We start from the raw sequence: 23159 nt of genomic DNA, 5'->3' as shown, positions 1-23159 counted from the left end.
AATGAATGAGCTTACAAAGAAAAAGAAATTTGAAGTCTTGTTTAATTCTAAATTATAAAGGGGAGACAATTAGTAAGATGGTTGAAACTTGTTAGCTAAATTGGGGATTATAATTCATTAGGTGTGAGATATGCTTATATTTTGAATCCTATTCTTAAAGAGGGTTTAGATGAATAAAATCAAGGCAAGATACATTTTTAAGCCCTTTAACTTTTCAGTTTTATTTTATTGAGCCCTTTAATTTTTTATTTTATTTCATTAAGTCCTTATACTTTTTTTTTCTTTTATTAAGTATCTAATGGTTTTTAATTAAGGAAAAATAAAAATACAAGAACTCAATAGAACATACAAAAATCTTATGGAATATGTATAAAAAGTCTTTAATAAAACTAAAAATAAAAGTACAAGGGTTGAATAAAACAAACTAAATATCTACGGGGCTTAATAAAATAAAACAGAAAATTTCAAGGGCTTAATAATGGGTTTTTCCTAAAATCAATCAATTCTGAAAATAAAAAATGTAATAAGGTATGTAAAACCATCTCCTTCGAGGTATTCAAGTATAGAGAAGTCAATATATAAAGTAAGGGCCTTATTTGTCTTGATATTGAAACTAAATAAAATTTACCTATAAAATGTTTAAAAATATCAAGAAGTGTGAAAAGGCTCTTGACAAATTAGAAATTGAAGATTCAAAGTACATCTCCTATTTTAATAAAAATAAGAACTTATCCTTCGAATAGAGATAATTGGAATAGTGCTATAGTACTTGTTAATTTTTTGAGTTATATTGTCACTTCCTAATTTTTCAATTCTTTGTATATCATATCAAATGTTTTTCCTTAGTGAGTAGTGGGAATATACTTGTAGACTCTATGACTATCCAAATAGAGAATAAATTGAACAAATTATTGAAAAGATGATGATAATCTCAATTATTTATTACTTGTTATTGTTATTATAAATCTTTGTTATAAATATAATTGGCTTATGTTAAGTTATGCTTTAATGGGATTTATAATAGTTTTTAAAAACTAAGAAATGGGTGATAAAGTTGAAACAATAATAACCCGATTATATGCTTAGTATTTGATTGGTTCAAATAGTAATATTGGGGGGGGGGGGTTAAAAAGCATAAATAAAACCATAACTATGTCATTTATATTCTTTTAGTATTTTGACTCAATCATCATAAGAAATAATACTCGAAGTCACTATTAATGAATCAAGCGGGTGTACCTTTATACTTTACGGCACTTGTGTTGATATGGCAACCAGATTCTTTCTCTAGTTGATTTGTACATAATTAATCATAATAATAAAAATTCTAATCCTCCAAATGCAATTGCAAGGTAAAGGAGCTGAGAGAATGTTCAACATCTAACTAGGATTAGTTGTGTCCAAATAAGAAATGTTATGGTAGTTAGTCTGAGAATCTAATTGCCACATCATTACATAGTAATCGAAAAGTGTAGCCTGATTTATCGTTGGTCAGTTGAGATACTATCATTTGTGATTATTGATTTTAGGTACCAAATGGATACAATAGCTATAATTATAGTACTATTTATGTATCTTACCCTAATATTGGGCTTAAAGTAAAACTTCGAATGATGTGAGTTTGAATAATATTGAAGATCGTCATATTTTGATATTTTGATACAAATATTTAAGAGATAGAAAAAGGATCCAAATTGGAAAGTGAACTTGTCTAGAACTTATGAAGAAATTGGTGATAAATTTGATGTTTTAGTTTGGTGGAAATATAGTTCATCTAGGTATCCTATTATTATATCTTGTCTCAAATAGCTAAGAATATGTTAACTATTTCTATTTCTATTGTTGCATTAGAATTGGTGTTTAGCAGAGGCGGGCTCCCTCCATTTATAAGCTCTTTATCGCGTTTGATGGTAGAGGCTCTTGTTTGTTCCAAAATTAGTTAAGATTCAAACCAATGCCATGAACCTTCAAGAAGCTATTGATAATATGGAAGCATTTGAAGAACTTAAGTCTGATGAATCTTATTGTTTATGGCTTTTATATGTTTGCAGTCTATTAAAAATAATAAAGCCCTTATGGCCAATGAATAGTACAAATCGGAATTCTTTTAATATTTTTAATTAGTATGGCATCCTCTTGATTGCTTGCACATGTCTTGCAAAATGGTGTTGTCTTCTGAGGTCATTTTTAGTCATTTACAATTAAAGCAATAGGTTGTAATGCTTTTAATTACACACCAACTCAATCATGGGTCCTATGCTTTCCATTCCATGCATTAAATTATGCATTTACTTAAAAGCCCTTATTGTTTCTCAAAGCATAGCTGCTTCACATGCCTAAAGTTGTAATTTTCAACTCTAATTCCTTTATTACATATAACTAATTCCACTAAAGTTCTTCTTCAACTATAATTTTTTTTACATAACATAAACCTTTGTTATTCTCTAAAGATATAGAGCTCCACCTTTTGTCTTTTACTTTGAAACTCTAATATTTTTCATGCTTACTTCTTTTGACATTTTACTTTATTCATATAAATCTCTTCATCTATTTTTTTATTAGTTTTTTTAGGAGGATTTTCTCGATATGAGTAATTGCATATTTATTTCTATGATGCCTGCCTCTATTGTTGTGTTTTAGAAAGATTTTAGAAAATATTTTCTCATTATTTTTTAACATAATACATATAATGATAATGATGTTCTTGAGATATACATTGTTAACCATATCAAGAAATAGTATTTCTCCTTTATTGTGAAAGATCTATTCATTTTTTCTTATATTCTGATTAAATATATGTATTGCATTTATAGCCTACATATAAACTTCAATCTTTTTCTATTTTGATATAATTTAATGTTTGAATAATTGAACTTCTTTATAATATATTTTCCCTTTACATTCTTTTACTTGAATTTTAGATTTATTTTTTAATGAATTACTTCTCTTTATTTAGAAAAAATATAAATTTTCCTTGCACTGCTGAGTTGTCGAGCTATGTTATTTTCACTTCTTAAATGTGTTAGTGTTTATTGTTTTTGTAATTCTAGAGGTAACCAAGAGGGGGGGGAGGGGTGAACTGGTGGAAAATAAAAACAAAAATAATCTTAAACTATAAATGGAAAATCAAATACAACTCACAATACTAAGAATTTATAGTGGTTCGGCCAACTCTTGCCTACATCCACTCCTCAAGAATCCTCTTCAGATTTTCACTATCAAATAGAATTATAAACCTAACTCTGTTTGTATTCTTTTATGAAGCTAAGAATAAATTCAAGTGTTTTTCCAAAGGCTCACACTCTTACCTACTATAAGATTTTTTTAATCTTAGTTACAAAAGCTTTTAATTCTTTACCTAAACACTTAATCTTACTTTTTGAGCTCTGAATATAAGAATTGAATGCTCAATTATCTAAAGATTCAATCACAAGCTTGAACCTTTAATACAATGTATAAAGATAAAGATTTTGAGTTGTTGGGCATAAATACAAAAATAGAGGCTCAAAGTAAATGCTCTTGCTTGACCTAAAATATTTAGAAATGTTGTTTAAATACTTCTAAATGAAAAAGAGTCATTGCACCCTCATTAAATATAAAAATAATCATTTTTGCAACTGTCATAAATATAGTTTCACGGGCGTGAACAATCTTTTACAACCGTGAATCATTAACGTGAAAAATAGATTTGAAAAGTTGGAACCTATCACAACCATGAATAATTCATCACAGGCGTGAAAGTTTCTTTCACGGCTGGAAAATTTTGTTCACAGCTGGGAGCTCTGATTTCACAGCTTGGAAACTTTGGCCGTAAGCTCTTCTGTGTTTTCTTGAAAACCTGAAGAGTCTTCAAAATTTATGGGCATGAGCATTCACGGTTAGGAATCCATATCCACGGCTTAGAAACCTTTCCCATGAATTCTTTTGTGGATTTTTCAAGTATTAGGGAGGAGACGATTTTTCAAGGGCGTGAATTGTGTTCTTCGCGGTTGGGAAGATCTCCTTCACAGGTCGGGAACTCTCCCCGTGAACCATTCTGTGTTGTCTTTTATTTTTAAGGAAGAAATCCTTTTTTACGGGCGTGAATATTTTTTCATGGCCGTAAATTCTCGTTTTCCTAGTTGGGAATCATGCGAATGCTGCTATCCTTTTGTTGTTTGAGATGAGAATTCTTCATGCCAGGGAAAATAGTGTTTTATGGCCATGAATAAAAGTTCATGGGCGTGAATCGGTCTTGTCTTAGAAGAACTAATTTTATTTCCTTGCATATAAATATTTAAACATAGAATTAGTCATTCTTAATTGTTTGTAACCATCAAAATATGATTAATAATTCTCAAGGTTCAATATTCTCCTCTTTTTTGATGTTGATAAATAATTATTTGAAAAAAATGATTTCTCCCCCTATCAAAAGGAGTCTATGCTTATGATAAGATTGAGATCAAGAGGAATCACAATATCAATCACAATTAAAAGGGGATTTATCATTCATTCATTCATAGTTAATAGTTATCAATATAAGCACAACTTAAATATAGGTGGATATATCATTAATAATTAAAAGAAAGAACAAGGATAATACTTTTCTCCCCCTTTGGCACTAAGAAAAAGCAACAAGGATAAAAGAGAGAAGGACAAAAGAAATGTTCCCAAAAGTACCAAAGCTAGAAATATAAAAAGTTTGAAAAATGCTTCAAAAAAATCCAAAAATTATCCTAATTTATGTTCCTGAATGTAGATTGATGCAGCTATTCATCTATGTATGGCTTGCCCCCATAAATGTTTCCAAGCAGTAGAGTTTATTCTTCAAACTTCAGCTAACTGATTCGTTTTATGGAGATCATCCATATCCACATGAGTTTTTTGACTCCACATGCTCTTTGCATCCCTTGTATGTTTTATCACTCTTTCCATCTTTATTACTTCATGATTTTTATCTTGATATTCATATTTATTCAAGTATTCAAGTCCTTGACTCTTGAATCCATCTTCACACTTATGTCTTCATCTTTATTTATATGCATCAATAGTAATTAAAGATTAGCAACTAAGAACAACAATACCAAACAAGATTGTTAGTAGTAATAATGTTTTGCATCATTGAAATCACATATAAAACCTTGGAGTCAACAAATTGTACTTTAACCGTCTACTAATGTTTGTTAAAGAAAGTCTTTTTTTTTTTGATATTAATATGTTTTGAATAAGTTCTATGCTTCTTGACAAATAATTCCTTCTCACGTCTTTTGAAAAAGAAGTTACAATTTTATTTTTGCTGATCAATTTTAATTTTTCAATTTGAGTCTAAAATGGATAGTGGGTGTTCATGATATTTACCAGTCATCTACCTTTTTAACATATGAAAACAGTTATGCTAATAAAAGATTTATACTTTTAATATTTGTTAGATTTTAATGTGAATATTGTATTTATATTATATTATATATATATATATATATATTTATTTATTTATTTATTTATTTATTTGTTAACATCATATTTTCTTTCAGATTTGGAGAGCATGTGGAATAACAAAAGTGCTTTTGTTATTATGGAATAAGAAGCCTTTGTATCTTAGAATTCGTATAAGTGAGATTTTATCACATTATAATGAGTGTAAAAGAATAATTATTTTAATATAAAATTTATAAAAATAACCAAAAATTGATAAATCAAAATTTATTTATATAAAAATGTATACAAAATGTTATATGTTATAACAAAAAAGAATATATTTTTAAAAATATTATGAATAAATATTAAATTACAAATTAATTTTAAATGATGTTGAATTTATTAAGAATATAATTTATTATATATCTATAAATTGTATTTTAAAAATAAATTGAAAAAAATCATAAATTATTTCTATGAATAATGTAGTAAAATGTATATATTAGGTATATGTTTGTATCTTTTTAATTAAAATTTAAATTTGTCCAATATATTTTAATTTCAAAATTCTTTTTCTCTAGTAGCAATAGATATAATACCAATGTTTATTCAACATAATAAAATTTTTTCAACTTATGTTAATAAATGTTCCTTATATATATTATACTTACTATATTTATATCTTAAAAAAATATATAAGAAAAAATTACAGTAAATGGTATACATTTTATAGATTTGTTTATATGTTTCTTATATATTTGGTATACATTTGGTATAATATTTAGTATATCTTTATATATGATATGCAAAATTCTTAAATTTTTTACTATCTTATTATATAATTTATATAGATAATATAAGTATTATTCACATACAACTCTTAAACCATTTAAAGAATTGAAATCAAAAATAAATTTAAAGGAATAAATTTTGAGATGTTATGATTGCTAATAAATAAGGAAGAAGATAGTAGACTATTTTTAAAGTGCAAGTGTGCATTGCATGATAATAATATAAAATGAATGATTAAATAGTACAAAATTTATTAAGTGTAACACTTCTGTTAAAAATAATAATAATAATATAATAATAATAATAATGAGTCAAAATGATTAAATTAAATAAACAATAGAGTTAATTTAATATTTAAGATAAGTGTGATCAAAATAATAAAATAATAAGTAAGTGAAGTTGAGATTATAAGAAAGGATTTAAAAATATTGTGAGGAAGGAGTTATTAGAAAAAAAATAAAAAAATTTTGAAAAGAAGATTGAAAAATTAAAAGGATTAAATGGCTATTTGTTAGAAAGAGCCCATCCTCTTTTTTATTGATTTTTTGTTTCATTGAAAATAAAAGAAGGAAAGAAAAAAAGTATAAAGACACAACTTATAGATGAAAGAAAAAAAAAATTGTAACATAAATGATATTATTTCAAAGATCTAGAAAATTCTATAATTTTTTATTTAAACAAGTTATAGGAATACAAAATATACGTAATTTATTTGGATTTTAAAATATTGTATTTTACGAAACATCAGCGGGTTCTGATTAATTCACCCATTATATTTTACTTGGGTTTAAAGGTCAACCTTAACTTAGAGTCAATGTCCAATTTATTTAGATTTTAAATGTTTGACTAATTTCACCCACCAATTTGATAAAAACGGTCAATTCAATTCAAATTTATATAATATTAAAAGACTAGATTTCACCCATCATGCAAACCAAGTAAGAATTCAATTAAAGGACCTAATCAATAAGTAAAATTTAATTTAGTCCTTAAAAATTTATATTAATATCAAACTCAATTAAAATAAAATTACTGAATAATTTAAATTAAATAATAGTAACTAATTGTCTTATCCATTTGACTAAATTATGCTAAAAATAATAAAAGTTAAGATTAATTATTTTAAAGAACCAATTTTTCTAATTTTAATAAAAAATTAAATCTGCATGAGTTTAATCTTATTATTTAATTTAAATTTTTTAATTAAAAATTAAAAATTCTATTATTTTTATTGGATATTGTTATTAAATTATATTAAATATAAACTTTATTAGTTTAATATATAATATAAAGTTCAAGGACTAAAATAAATTTTATTTATTCATTAAATACTTCATTCGCTTGCTTTGCATGATGCATGGAATTCAATTTCTTAATTTTATGGAAATTTGGATTAAATTGGCCATTTTTGCAAAGTTAGTGGATAGAATTGGCCAAGCATTTAGCATTTGAGTAAATTGGCGATTGACTCCGAGTTAAAGGGGCAAATTGATCCTTAAACCATTTTACTTGTATATGTTCCACCGTTTCTCACACGACGTCGTCTCCTTACACCGTTAGAATCGGCAAGATCTGATCCAGTGCCAGCACCAAGCACCATTTTTCGTCAAAGTAAACGTTGAAGTCTTTTATTCCCCACACACGACCGTTCGTTCCACTCCCCCTTCCTCCATATACTCCTCCACCACCATCACCACCACCACCGCCGCCGCCGCTGCCACTACCACGACCTCCAAATTTCAAAATGACGAAACTACCCTTCATCCTCCTTCTCCTCATCACCCTCCTTAGTCTCACCACCGCCGAAATCAAATCCTTAACAATCACAAACGACAACCGCCCCATGATCCTCTTCGAGAAATTCGGCTTCACACACACCGGCCACGTGACAATTTCCGTCTCCTCCGTCTCCGTCTCCTCCTCAATCAACGCCCCAAACCCTATCCCTTCACGCCTCGGCTTTTTCCTCTTATCTGAAGAATCTCTTCTCCAAGTTCTCCTCGAGATCCAACAAAACCCTAATTTCTGCGTCCTCGATTCCCACTACACTCTCCACCTCTTCACTTTCCGCGACCTATCTCCGCCTCCACTGTCATCTTTTCACCAGTCTTATCCCGTTACCGCCCCTAATGAGTACTCTCTTTTCTTCGCTAATTGCGCACCTGAAACACGCGTTTCCATGAATGTTAAAACCGAAGTCTATAATCTTGATGGAGACGGTTCTAGAGATTTTCTCTCTGCAGGTTTAACGCATTTACCTTCGCTCTATTTTATTTATTCTATTGCCTATCTTGCTTTTCTCGGATTCTGGATTTACACTTGTTATATGAATAGAAGGTCCGTGCATCGGATCCATTTTCTGATGGCTGGATTATTGTTAATGAAAGCGCTTAATTTGATATGTGCTGCGGAGGACAAGCATTATGTGAAAGTTACTGGTACTCCTCATGGTTGGGATATATTGTTCTATATATTTCAGTTTATTCGTGTCGTATTGTTGTTTACTGTGATCGTTTTGATTGGCACTGGTTGGTCGTTTATAAAGCCCTTTTTACAAGAGAAGGAAAAGAAGGTTCTGATGATTGTGATTCCGCTTCAGGTTTTAGCTAATGTAGCTTTTGTTGTTATTGGTGAGACTGGTCCGTTTATTAAAGATTGGGTTACTTGGAATCAAGTGTTCTTGTTGGTTGATATTATTTGTTGCTGCGCCATTATTTTCCCGATTGTTTGGTCGATTCGGTCTTTGCGAGAGACATCCAAAACTGATGGCAAGGCTGCAAGGAACTTGGCTAAATTGCAATTGTTTAGGCAGTTCTACATTGTTGTGATTGGGTACTTGTATTTTACGAGGATCGTGGTGTTTGCCCTTAAGACTATTGCTGCTTATAAGTACCAGTGGGTTAGTAATGCTGCTGAGGAGACTGCCAGTTTGGTGTTTTATGCAGTGATGTTTTATATGTTTAGGCCGGTTGAGAAGAATGAGTACTTTGTTCTTGATGAGGAGGAAGAGGAGGCTGCAGAGTTGGCTCTCAAGGATGAAGAATTTGAACTTTGAAATGGATGCATGAAGTGTAGAAATTTTTAAAGTTTGGCTGAAGTTTTAGTGGATTTGCTTATAAGAAATACTTTGGTCAGTTCTGATACTACAGTTGCTGCTCTTTTTCTTTTTCTTTACTTTTATTTTCCAGAAAATTTTAAACTCTTGTTTAACTCTTATAACAACTTTCTTGTTCATGAATGTGTAGTGGCTATATTTTTGGTTAATGGATTTTCACTTCATAACGTAGTAACTAGTTGTTCATCAGATAGTCCAAGTCTTTTGTCATCTTTTACTGTTGTCTGGATGGATGCGTGCTCAGATTAGGATATGATACATTCTCTGGTTACAGAATTAGTTTGATGGCTCGCACTGGCTGAATGCTGGCTGATACTCTTTCTTTGTATTGTGTTCTTGTAGATTCAAAGGTGTTTGAATTGAAAAAATTTTGTCAAATAAAATTGCAAATTTCTCATTAATCAATCCAATTTTTTATTTTTTTATTTCTTTTTATAATTTTTTTATTCGGTTATAGATACAAAAAGATGATATATTTCTTAATTTTTCTTTCTGGTTATATTTATTAGAAGAACTCAAGTCTATTGAGCAGTTATTACCAACTCGAAGATGTCACTTAGCTAGCATCATATCTATGCTGTTAGGTGTTGGCTGTCTTGGTGGCAATTTGGAATTAGTGATGCATGTTTCTACATAGACAATCTACCTCTTTCCATCACCTGTATAGTTTATCAAGACCTTCTGCAGACATTCTAAGCATCCCTCAAATGCATTTTTCATCATATTAAATAAGGTTGCTTTACCACAATGCTGTTGGTGTTGCTTTGTAGGCGTTATTTCAGAACAATGTCTCTGTCTTTGATTTGTTAATTTCTTTCTGAGAAAATCTTTAATTTTTGTCAGTAGTTAATTTTATGCCAATTGGTCTGAAATAGTCATTCTTCTTGAACATTACATATGCTTTACAAGTCATCATAAGGATATCTGTACACCAATTTTCTTTTTACCCTTGCCTATTACTTAGGATGTTGTGTATGAAGTGTAGATGACCAAGAAATGATGTTATTGATATAAGCAGTGCATCTGATGATGATTTCTGGAAAGATGATGCATTTAAAGTGAGCTAGGATGTCAGGATGTCTACTATGGCAGTTGACAACCTAGTTGAATCAGATTAAGACAGTTGGATCTGATTTATTCTTGGTGATGGTAGTGGGGTGTTTATATTTCTATTTTTATTATTTTGGTTATTTTGTTTTCGATATTCTTTGTTAAGGATAATCAGGACCTTGCTAGCAACGAATTTCCCTATTTTATGATTCTGCTTGCCCTGTTACACAGTATTGGCCAAGCTTCTTGAAGCTGCCTGAACTTCTATCTTTCATCTCAGTATTGGGTTGGAGTCACCAAAAGGTATTAAAAGTGCAGGTTAAGGTGGCTTCCTGAAATTTTGAATATTGAGTCACCTTTGATTATTTTGTCCCTATCTCACCATGTTATGCAATTCAACCAAAAAAAAGGCTTTTGGTAGTGTTTGGCAACTTAGATTATGTTTATATGTCCAGAAATTCCTGAATGTGAATGGGGAATTTCAATTGTTTGGAATGCATTTAATGCTAGAAGTACATATACTTGTTTTTGTGTTTGTAGTTTCTTGGCCAAGTTATTTGATAACTAACATCGAAGAAAACATAAATGATAACTAATAAAAATGAAATAAGGTGTAAATTGTAAGTACTTTTTTTCTTTCTTTTGTGGCACTTATGTTCAGATTTACTTGGAAAGACCTGCTAAGAATAATACTTTAATTTCATTGTTGTAACATATTCATGGTTTTCTTGCGAAGTCTATTTAGATGAACTAAAGTCTGTCAAGCATTTGTTACTAACTCGAATATCTGATTTGGCAGCAATGTTAGTATGCTTATAGATGCCTTTTGTTGTGTTGGTTGGCAATTTGGCATATTACTCGGTGATGCATGCTTTTACATAGTCAAGGTATCTCTTTCCATCACCCTCTTTAGTTTATCAAGGTTTTATTTACTCTGCAGACATTCTAATCATGCCTCAAATGGCACATTTCATGATAGCAAATGAAGAGTGCTTCCGTATTGGTTTTGGCTTATCATATTTATTTCAGAAAATTGTTATTGCCTTTGTTTCGTCTAGCCCATTACTTAAGATCTTGAGTCTTTATTACTGCTTGTTAAAGAGTAGATTGGTCAGCAAATAGTGTCGCTGATATAAGCAGTGCACTGAATTGATGATTTTGCTGAGTAGATCATGCATGTAAAATGAGCTTGGATGTCTGTGTTGGCAAATTAACAATTTAGTCGAATAAGAAGAAAAGAGGCGGTGCTAGTTTATTCTCACTGATGTTAGCACACTGCTTATATTTTCACCTTTTTCTTTTATGATTTTTGTTTGATATTTTTGTGATTAGGACCTGGCTAGTAGTGAATATCTTTACCTTGTTATTCTGCTTGTACTGTTTCCCAGTTTTCTGGCGTATGAAATGGTTGTTTTTTTGATGCACTACTGAATGCTGCATTTTTTCAATGAGCTTATTATAATGACTACGGCTCTATGTTTTAGTTAGAGGACTTTGCTAGAACGTTTTACTGGAACATCTCTTAATTTTGTAATTTTTGGTGCTCCAGGAGTCGCATGAATCAAAAGTTTCTGAGGCAATACGAAAACATGTTAGTATGTTGCTTATTGTTTTATATTGGGAACATGAACTTGCTGTCTTGATTGCTCTTAGATGCTACTTGGGTATGGTAGTTATGTTTGCTGAAGTTTTGTCGTTTTATGTTAGGACCCTTTGCCATGGATTTTTCTTTTCTTTCTTGGAAAGCTTTTGAATATAATAATTGTTGAATTAATAAAATAATATTAAATTAAATTATAAATTTAATATTAATATTCCGGTGAATTTAGCCCTTCAAATATTAAGTTGCGCCGGAGGTAAATAACAAATTAGAAAATGATTACATGACTACTGAATTTCAGACTGAGCAATTGAATAAGACTCTGCATTTTTTTATCATTTGCAATCTATTTATTACCTTTTTATCTTTTATGCATCTTTTTTTAGTTTGTACTAGAAATGAGGGTTTAAATTTTCCCAAACAGTATGGCAGAGAGGTTATATTTCTCATTTTGCTTTGCCTAATTTGTTATTATTTTTAAATTTGATATTTGTCATCCATACCTATTTAGCATTTTATGGCTTTCAAATCAAAATGTTGCTTTTGAAGCATAGCATATAACTAAAATACATAAAATAAGTAGAATTTATTAGATTTAAAAAAAATGAAATTATGGAATAGTAATTTTAAAATTCTTTTTTGGCCAAGGTATTGTTGAAAGAAAAAAGAAATGATAATTAATGCAAGATGTTGCTTGCCTTCTTTTTGTATGCTTCCAGCTCATGAAATCTTAAGTAGTACTGCTAGCAAGGTTTTTGTCAGTTTGAATATCGGGAAACCAGGAAACAATTTTGGCTTCCTGGTAAAGTCCATAGCAACATGAAATGAAGTGATATTAGACAGTAGACAATGGTGCGAGGATGTTCATGAGTTCAGTAGAGGTCTTTTAAGTAATATGAGGGCGTATAAAAAGATGAGAATTTGTAGTAGATGCCTGATAATTATTATTATTTTTTTTCTTTTAATACAAGGGCAGGCCACAAGCCTTAACAAGTAGCTACACTGAATCAGCCTAGGATAAGTAACACCGGACACATCCTCAAACATAATACCTAACACTTCCAAGGAGCCTCTTCTAACACCAAACACCAACTGCAAAAGCAACCTGCCATAGACGCCAACTTGTTAGCAGCGCAATCGGCTTCACAAGAGATATGCTTACTGGATCCTTGCCAATTCTGATTTAGGAGTCTTTTAATAGAACATTGCTATATAGCCCATCTTAATTTATTCTAATGTTTGTCCATCTTATGTGTTATATGATACTTTCAAAAAACTATCCTTGTAAAAGTTTTATATATCACATCAGCTAGGTAAAAATTAAAATAAATTAAGTGGAATGTTTAGTATTTTTTTTTCTAATATTCACAGTTAAAGGGTCATGTTAGAAATTTCCAATTTGTGTGCTAAGATATGAACAACCCCAAGATTATTTACTTCAACTTGCACTTTCCTTAATGCTCCAAGTCAACATCAGCCCTTGAAAAAACCCTATAGCTCTGCTATAATTACTGAGCACTTGCCAATATTCATCACAAAACCCTTTATCTATCTGCCAAGCTCATCCCAAACAAGACCACCTACATAAAACATTCTCAATCAATCTCTTAACGGCACCGTATGAGGTTGCCTTGAACTAGTTTCCAATAGAGGAACCCATCCTACAAGAATTTCATGCTTCCTTGTATAAGCTCTAAAGTAAGTGTCTAAAATTCGAGTATGCATAATTTCATTAACTCTGCCAAAAGATCTCCCAAAAGATGATCGTTATGCCACTGGATTTCCTAAAATATCTCTTTATTTCTTCAATTCCACATTCTCTAGCAAGTTACTCCAAACATGTAAGACCAACTATTTAATATGGAGTCCCCATTACAAGACAGATTTCAAGTGAACCATTCAATAATCCATGTGAGTAAAACCACGTAACCTTAGCCTCCTCAAGAATCTTCAACTAAATATGTCTAACCTTGGGACAGTCTCTAAGAGCATGAGTAATATCTTCATTACTCCAGCCACATCTATGGCAGCTAGCATCACTAGATATACGTCTCTAAGATCTTTCACTATTATAGCCAACCACAAAAACATACAAATTCTTTGAAGGCCAATCTACTTCAACACAAGGTTCCAGGCCCTATTCTCATTGCTCCACCCATCTTGTACTATTAAATCATACGCAAATTTTATTGAGAATTGTCCACTCTTAGAACCAACACGTGGAAAAAGAACAATGAAGAATAAATAAAGTGTGTGTATTAGTATTATGATTCTGAGTTCTTTACAATAAAATGATTGATATATAAATACATGATTTGTTCGATTTCTACTTCTATTCTAATGGTTGCCTAGAACGACTTTTTCTGTTTAGGGTAGGGGTTGAAGTGACCTTTCCTACTTTGCAAAAAATGATACTCCTTTTACCCTGAGGTTTGTGATAGGTCTGCACAATAGCTTGTGCAGCCTCTGAGATCTCAGTTTCTGATCCTTTTCTTTCTTCAACACAACCCAATACCTCTTATCACAACCCATATTATTATACGAGGAGAGGATGGACTCAATACGAACAATAACATGTTTTGGAAGATATCTAGCAAATATATGCCAATTCCACTCCCTCTGAGTAGTCATATAAGCAGCAACCTTTCTATCAATATGATCTTGAGGGGATTGCAATCAGAGGCAAATCCACAAAAGGTCTCATTAAATGCCTACTTACCTTCCAAAAGCTGACTGACGTACCATCATTAACAGCCCATTGACACCCAATCAAAGTCAAGTCCAAGACTTTCCCCATAAAGGAGACCAATACGTTGTTGACAAAGCATTTGGAACCTCATCATTCGACATAACATATTTACCTCGTAGTATGTTGATCCACAACTGGTCTGTCTAAGATAATACCCTCCCATTGAGTTTCAATAAGAAGGCACTGTTCGTAGCTTTCAACTTCTTAAAGCTAAGGCCACCTCCAATGTACGGCTGAGAAAGGACTCCAACTCACCAAACTAGCCTTCCTATGTCTCTGAACTGCCCCAAATGAATGATCTACAAGCTTGCTAAATATTATCACATATAGCAAAAGGAATGGAAGAGGTTTGCATTTCATAGAACGAGATCATTGCAACAATTAATTTTGCTAACGTCACCCTTCCTACAAGCGATAATTGAGAAGCGTTCCAACTTGACAATTTTCTCTCAACCTTATCAAGAATACCACAGTAAGTGTTTATATTCACCCTTGAATGAAGCAATGGGAATCCTAGATACACCCCAAGATCATTCAAGACTTTAATTCCGAGATAAGATTTAATCCTTCTTGAACATTTTTATATTAAAAACTGATAATTTGCTTTACCCGCTGCCCCGAGCTATTACAAAACTTTGTCAAAACTTCATTAATAACCCGAGCTTGCTCCAAATCAGTACTGATGATGAAAGCTGATGTTTCTTTTTAGTCTCACGGAGCTACAAAGATTGAGATCGTGGTTAGGGTTACGCTTGGTTGAACTAAAATCTTATTTTTTGGAATTAAAATGGTCAAAATTAGATTAAATTGATTAAAATAGTCAGCTTTGAGTCAAAATTAGTTAAACGGCCAAGTTCAGAGGCTAAATTGAAATTATCGCAAGTTTGTCAACCTCTGAAGCTACACAGAGCCGATCGGTTTTGCATAGTACTGGTTGGCTCAAAACTCGATTTTTGTGTTCATTTTTAGTGTTTTTCCGACTTTAAACACTTGTAACCGTCAAAATCGACTTTCTATAAGGAATTTTATCAATAATTATCTAATTTTAATTATTTTATAATTAATGAATATTTATCAATATTATCCTAAGATCTTAAATAACATGTATTTATCGATTAGAAAAGGATTTTGATAAATCCCCTTTAATTATCTATTATTTTTTTGAAACTTATCAATAACTAAAAGGATGATTATCCTAGCCTCCAGGGTTTTCCCACTTTCTCTATAAATAGAAAAGGAAACCAATCAAGGGGTTGGCAATTTTCAGCGGATAAAACGATCGATAATCTTCTAACAACATACTAAGATTTTGAAAATAAACACAGACACCCTAAACACTCTTAATCCTTACTCAATTTTTGGATCGACCTCCTCCTCTATTCTTGAGGCTTAAAAGTCTTTAAAATACGGTGGCAATTTGAGAGTTTTCTAAACTCAATCATTTCATTATCTATTCTCACTAGAAAAAAAGTAATTAAGAGACTAGATTTAGCTACTATATAAAAGTGGTCGTTATTTAGCTAACACTTAGAGACTATTTTGCTACCATAGAGAGATTAAATTATATTATTTTCTATTTAGCGACCAATTTGAGACTATTTAGTGACCATATAACTTAGCCATCACTTTTAATAAAAAAGACTTAGCGACCACTTAGAGACCACGCGAGGGATCTCTAAATTAGACTATAGATAGTGATTGCTAAAAAGCGACGCTAATTCTCTATGTGTAAGTTACCGACCACTTAGAGACTACAAAAGGGGTCTCTATATTAGAGACCACAGAGAGTAGTCGCTAAAAATGGTGCCAAATTGTTGCATATAATCTAATGACAACTTAGAGACTGCAACTGGTAGTATCTAAACTTAAGACCACATAAGTGGTCGCTAAAACTATTTTGTGAATTTTCCTTGTCACTTAGAGACCATATAAAGTGGTCTCAATTTGTTAATTAAGATAAAATATAAAATAATTTACTTATATTATAAAATTAATTATTTTATTTTTAATTTATGTTTATTTATATATTCATTTAATTTTTAATTTTCAAAGATATATTTATTTATATTTTATAATATATATATAATTATAAAAATAAATAAATAAATAAATAATAAATATATATATAATTAATTAATTTAGTAGCTCAATTTTAATTATGTGTTTTATTTAAGTTACATATTATAATATTATTTAATGACTATGCAAGAAAGTCTTGAGAAGTGCATAGTGGAGGTGTCTCATGATGAAGTCGATAATCCGGCGACACTATTCTAAGAAGAGGAGGAGAGAATTTTCTTAGAAACAGTTCGAGTTGCATTGCATATCAGATACGTATATGGGACGGGCAAGAATAAGACGTATTTGTAATCATTCTGATGCTTTAACCTCCATAGCTACCACCAATGGGATTGACGAGTACCGCTTTAACAGCTTGAAGACACTACCGTGTAGCTGGCACATTAGTTACAGGAGAGAGACAAACATATTCAGCTATTGGAGACTACTGTGCGCCAGCTGGCGCATGGATTGACCTAGAGCACTCAGTAGTATGTCCCTAGCTCCTCTACCTGAGGCCTTGGAGACGACTTGTAGCAAGATCCACCTTTTGGCGAGTCGTGAGTTTATTAGTACTGTCTCTTTTTATTTTTAGTACTCTCTCTCTGAATGTACATCAATTTTATAACCTTCGATTTGGTTATTTATCATTTTAGGGAGTTTACACTTATTAGTATTTATTTTACATTATAAAATTCTTAATTTAACTTATATTTCTCTATTGTTCTGTTATTTTATAATTTAAAATTTTGTTGTTTGTTGTATATAATTTTAATATACATAACTTAAATAAAATGGTAATAATAAAACTAAATATATTAAAGATATCCAATAAAATTAATATTAAGAAATTAAAATATAAATTAAGCTACTACATGCTAAGTGGTCTCTAACGTGGTAGCTAAAGAGAGACCACTTAGCAACCACAATTAATTGGTAGTTAAAATTAGAGACCATCTAGTTAGTGACTATTTCTAAGTGGTCTCTAAAATAGCTACCACTATCACTTAGCAACCGCACCATGTGGTCTCTAAATTAACTAAATGGTAGCTAAGTGGTCTCTAGGTGTCTTCTACTTCAGTGAAATAGCGACCAACTGGAGACCAGATAGAGACCATATTTGGGATAATTAAATACGGACCATATGGTGTGGTCGCTAATTTTAGAGACCACTCTGATTTGTGGTTGCTATTTTTATTAGCGACCAGATTTTTTAGCTATCACATATGGTAATCTCTAAAATGCTTTTTTATAGTGTCTTTTCTTCTTTTATAATTTTTTTTTTTGTGATTTAGTGGCATACTTAGGATTTGGTCTTTTGATTTTAATACTTAAATCTAGATCTGATGTTTACATGAACCTTGTTTAGAGTAGATATGCATGTTTAGGGTTTGAATCTGATAACCTACATCATAATTGATTAGATTTTCATGCTAGGATGATTTATTTAAGATTTTTCATATCTTAGAAAAAAAGAATTAAAACTATCATTCTTAGAAACATGCTTTTAGAAAGTTCTTTATTTGTCATCTGATGATCTGCTCCCTTCTCAATTTGTCCATCTGATTGCCAAAACATGCTTAGGATCTATTAGTCTTCATTCTTTTATGATTAATTTATCTGATCCAACATGTTAGATGACTATTTTTGCATCTGTATGATGCTTCAGTCGAGGTTACCATAAATTTTCCTTTTTGAATTGTCCTTTTTGCATATTCAGACTAAGTTGTCCCATTTCATTGTCTATTCTTTTCTTATTATTTTTGTCGATTAGCTAATTAATTTTGATATATTTTTATGCATGATTGATTATTTTTTGGAGGATTTTAGGGCTGGAATTCATTGGAAACCTGAAAAATCACCAAAGTTGATCGTTTTGTAGTCCGAGAAGACACAGAGCCGATCGACTGTACACAAAGCCTATCAATTCTACCCCAGTGGTGATTGACACTTCATCTCTGGTCGCCTATGTTGTGCAGTTTTGATAGATTTCGTCCCTTTCTTCCATTTTTAGCTAGTTTTATTTATTTATTTTTGAGTTTGGAAGGATGTAAATTTATTGTTTTCTTGCTTTTTTTTTTTTTTTTTTGTATTTTGTAATCTGTAAGGTAATGAACAAATATTTGATTGATAGTAACTGCTAAATAAAAATACTCACATAAACTTAAGTCTAAAATTAGACTTTAGCATGAAATCTGTAGCACATTAGGTTAAGAAGATGGTAATTTTGACTTAATTATAAAATTTAATTAGACCCACCTAAGTAGGCTTTGATATGTCTAACTAATAAACTAGCCCATTTAGACTTAGAAAACTAAAACAGGTATTAACATATAAAAAAAGTAGCTATTTTAGGATTAAAGACCGGTAAGTTTGGACTTAATAAATAAAATTGAGCTAGAAATTTTGCATGTAATATGAGTAGCTAATTAGGATAAATAACAAGGATCGAGTCAAACTTAATAAAATAGACTAGAATTAGGCAAACCTATATATCATATTGTATTACTTATATGTAGAAATATATTATTGCATTCATAGAGAATAGGCTATTAACTAATAAAATTAAAAATAGGAATACACAATTACGAAATTTGATTTCCAAATCCATCTCTGGATGGATGCTTCCTTAAAGAATCTAGTTATGTCACAAATTTAGAAGAAGTGTCCTGGTGAGTATCCAGGTGGCGACTCTCTTTTTCGTGTTATTATCTGTGACTAGTTAGCATGTACTCAATTAGATTGAAAAGCCTTGCAGACTTGCAGTGTTGTAGCCACTAAAAATATTTAAGTTCACGCCCAAAAAAACTGCCGGCCATATTAATTAAATATTTTTTAATAAAATAAGAACAATAAAAATTTTCAATTAAAAATATAATATTTTCATTATAATATAAAATTCTAATAGAAGATATATTAGATAATTTAACTAAATAAAACTCATTGTTGGAAAAGGGTTATTAAAACAAAGCAAAGAAAATATAAGAATATTTAATAATTTTATATGATATAATTCTTATATTTGTTTGAGGTCATGTTGTCAATTAAATTTATAAAATACATAATAATACACGGACTTCTACTGCATGACAAAATAACACATAGAAAACTAAATAAATTCTATAAATATTATATTATATATTTACTTATTAAATATTTTTATATTATGACGTTTATAATAATAATTTATACGTGTTACAGGATAACAAGCAAAACTAATTATTATAAAAATACAAATTTTAGTTTCAACTCATTAATGATCAAAGTTAGAAAAAGAGAGTGAAAATGGGCTGGCTATATCAGTAAAAGATTGTTGTTGTCCTATTGGAATAAGGCAGTGGTTATCGGCACACTGAATTACATTAAGATCCTTTTTTTTGAAAAATAACATTCTTCCGACCCATTTGAAGTGTCCACAACATATTCTTTGGGAGGTAGATTTTCTAAAAGACAAAGACTAGAAATAGCAACATAAAGTTTGGATATAGTATGAATACCTAAATTTCACATCCTTAAAACCACCTGGAAAGATGAATGAATTTAAAAAATCAAATGACCTGAATTCAAGAGTGATACTATTGGATAGAGCACCATAATAGTTTCTCGAAATATAGTTATAGATCTTTTAACTCCTCCCAAATCAAAAGTTATGGTTAATCGGAGTTGAATAGATATGAGAACACCTAAATTTCATACTCCTAAACTACCTTAAAGTATGAATGATTTTAGAAATCAAATAACTTCAAATGAATTCAAGAGTGGTGGCATTGGATAGAGCATTAAAAGAGCTTTCTAAAATGTACTTATAGGTTCTATAACTCCTACGATTAAAAGTTATGACCAATCGAATTTGAACAAATATGTGAATACCTAAATTTCACACTCCTAAAACCACTTTAAAACATAAATTATTTTGGAAGATCAATTGACCTCAAATAAATTCAAGAGCGGTGACATTGGATAAAGCATTAAAAGAGTTTTTCGAAATGCACTTATCCACCATGTAACTCCTTTTGGATCAAAAGTTACGGCCAATTGATGAACAGACTGACAGAAGATTGAGGAACAAGGGGGTGCCATACAGCACGAAGAAAGGTGCCACAAACAAGCTCCTGCGGTACCACAAAGGGTCTGTTGCATCATCAAATGCCTTATTTGTGGCACCAAATTTGTGCCTTAATTGTGGCCTGGTGTAGTTTTTCTACATTTAAAATGAGTGAGATCTTCACCTCTCTTCGCCACCATAGAAGGAAGACTTCTCCAATCTTCAAAACTTACCTTTAAACCATAGCTTGAAACTAATAGCTACTTATAAAGTAAAATCCAACTTGAAAATACAAATAATTCTCTTCTCCCTCCTTTCCTCTTTGAAAATTCTTTATTTCAATAATAATTATAAGATTTTAAATAACTTGTATTGAAACAATTAGAGAGTATGTTTGCAAATAGATTTCAACAATTTGCAAATCTAAATATTTTAAATTAATTATTTACTCATAAAACATAAAATTATTTAAAAGGTAACAAAAAATGGAACATGATTTGATGACTTTACGCATATCCTAGCTAGAATCTATTTTTAGAATCTAATCCATTGAAAACTATAATTTGCTTCATTTTTCTCTTACTTAAAATTGAATGATAGATCATATGATTTATCCTAATTTTTTTAATATATTCTTTATTTAGTTAGTTTTCCTAATCTCTAGACTATTGTATTGTCTACCACATCATGAAAAGTTAGAAGTTAGTACTTTAATGCAAATAATGTTAGTAATTCTATTAATTACATTTATTTAAATACCTTTTTTTTTTTAATTTTATGTGTGATAAAAAATTTATTTCCGAGTAAATTCATTAATTTATTTGTGATATAAATTTGGTATTGATTAATCAATCGGATGTCCATTTGGTAAGTTTAATTTTATTAAAATCTTTTCTTGTTTTCTAAAAAAAAATACTTTTTCCCTTATTATACGATCGATGAGTACTTGAATTGACTTTGTTTTTTGGTTATATTTGTAGATATCATTCCCTTAAGAGTAAGTAGAAAAGAATTTAATTAAGAAATTAATTATTTATACCTGCTCATATTCTTTTTATGCATAGAAATCAATTCTAATAATTTTTTTCATTCCTTAATAATTGGGTTGAAAGTACCATGATAAAAGAATTTATCTATAATAAATTGAAGATATATTTTCTTGATTATATTTATAGATGCATTCTTTTTAGAATCAAATTAAAGTGGAATTGAAAAGAAAATTTAATTAAGAAATTCATAATTTTTGTATAAGGTGTAATAAATCGATTTCATTGATTTGTGTCTAAAAGAAAAAAAAATATCATAGTAATTATAATATAATAAGCAACATCAAATATATATTTATTTATACTTTATTTATAATTTATGGTGAGAATCAAATTATGGCTCATTTTGTATTATGGTAAGAATTAAATTAAGAGAATTATAAGGATTAATTAGATCAAGTTATTAATAATAAAAATAAATAATTAACATATACCAATATATAACAAAAATATTTTATGGTGGATAAAAAGGATAATTATGAGATTTTATTCTGAAATTCAATTTTGATCCATATTATTATAGATCAAGGTGATCCTATAGCATCGCTTTAAAGTAGATGAAGGTATTTTAAAGGGAAAGAAAGGGAGTATAATGAGCAATGCTAGCAATATATTAAAATTTTTATTAAATTTTATATTATTATTTATAATTAAAATCTTTATATCAACCGTGCAACATGCGAATAAACTTTTATATTAAATTCTGAAACAAGAAACTCTTTTAACATATATCACTATACTTTTTGACATATAAAATTTTTATTTTAATATATACATTTATTTTTAATATATGAGACTCGAGCTTATAGATAATTTTATAATCTTTTTATTAATTTATTAATTAATACGTTACATTTCTAATTAGATAAATTTTAATACTAGAAAATAGCATATCAATTATATTTTTAATATTATTAGTTTTCTAATTTAAAAACATATTTTAAGCACTAATATACTTCCGAATCTCTTGGATGTGTGATAGAGGGGTCATCAAGAAATTATTTCTTTAAAAATAATAATTTAGTTTCCTCTAATATCTTAGAATATTTAGCTAGATTTTAACGCCATGGTCCATGATTTTGACTTGTATTAACAGGCAGAGTATACAAGTCTAAATAATATACAAATTCATGTAAATTTTAAGTTGCACGTATACAGTTTCCATTCTAAAGAATTAAAATAGCGAAGGGCATGTTCATGCTTAACCATAGCATGAATAGTTTAAGGATAAATTACTGAAATATCTCTCTAACACACCATAGGTACTTTTTTAGAATTTCTTTTCAACTATAAGATTTTTTTTGTCAATA

The 23159-nt window shown here is 29.8% G+C and overlaps 1 protein-coding gene across 1 annotated transcript; it reads left to right on the top strand.

The window, feature by feature from the left end:
* The first annotated feature begins 7713 nt into the window (after positions 1-7713).
* On the top strand, positions 7714-9450 carry LOC8264752 (protein CANDIDATE G-PROTEIN COUPLED RECEPTOR 7). Its single transcript, XM_002524968.4, has one exon. It carries the CDS (start codon positions 7931-7933, stop codon positions 9239-9241), a length of 1311 nt encoding a protein of 436 aa, XP_002525014.1. The 5' UTR covers positions 7714-7930; the 3' UTR covers positions 9242-9450.
* The last annotated feature ends 13709 nt before the right edge of the window (positions 9451-23159 follow it).

The sequence above is a fragment of the Ricinus communis genome, chromosome 10 (genome assembly GCF_019578655.1).
Source record: "Ricinus communis isolate WT05 ecotype wild-type chromosome 10, ASM1957865v1, whole genome shotgun sequence".
In the NCBI taxonomy this organism is placed as follows: domain Eukaryota; kingdom Viridiplantae; phylum Streptophyta; class Magnoliopsida; order Malpighiales; family Euphorbiaceae; genus Ricinus; species Ricinus communis.
This window is presented reverse-complemented; position numbering and strand designations above follow the sequence as displayed.

What these genes read in the sequence shown, in the direction of transcription:
- LOC8264752 (XM_002524968.4), top strand. Translation starts at nt 7,931, where the DNA reads ATGACGAAACTACCCTTCATCCTCCTTCTCCTCATCACCCTCCTTAGT.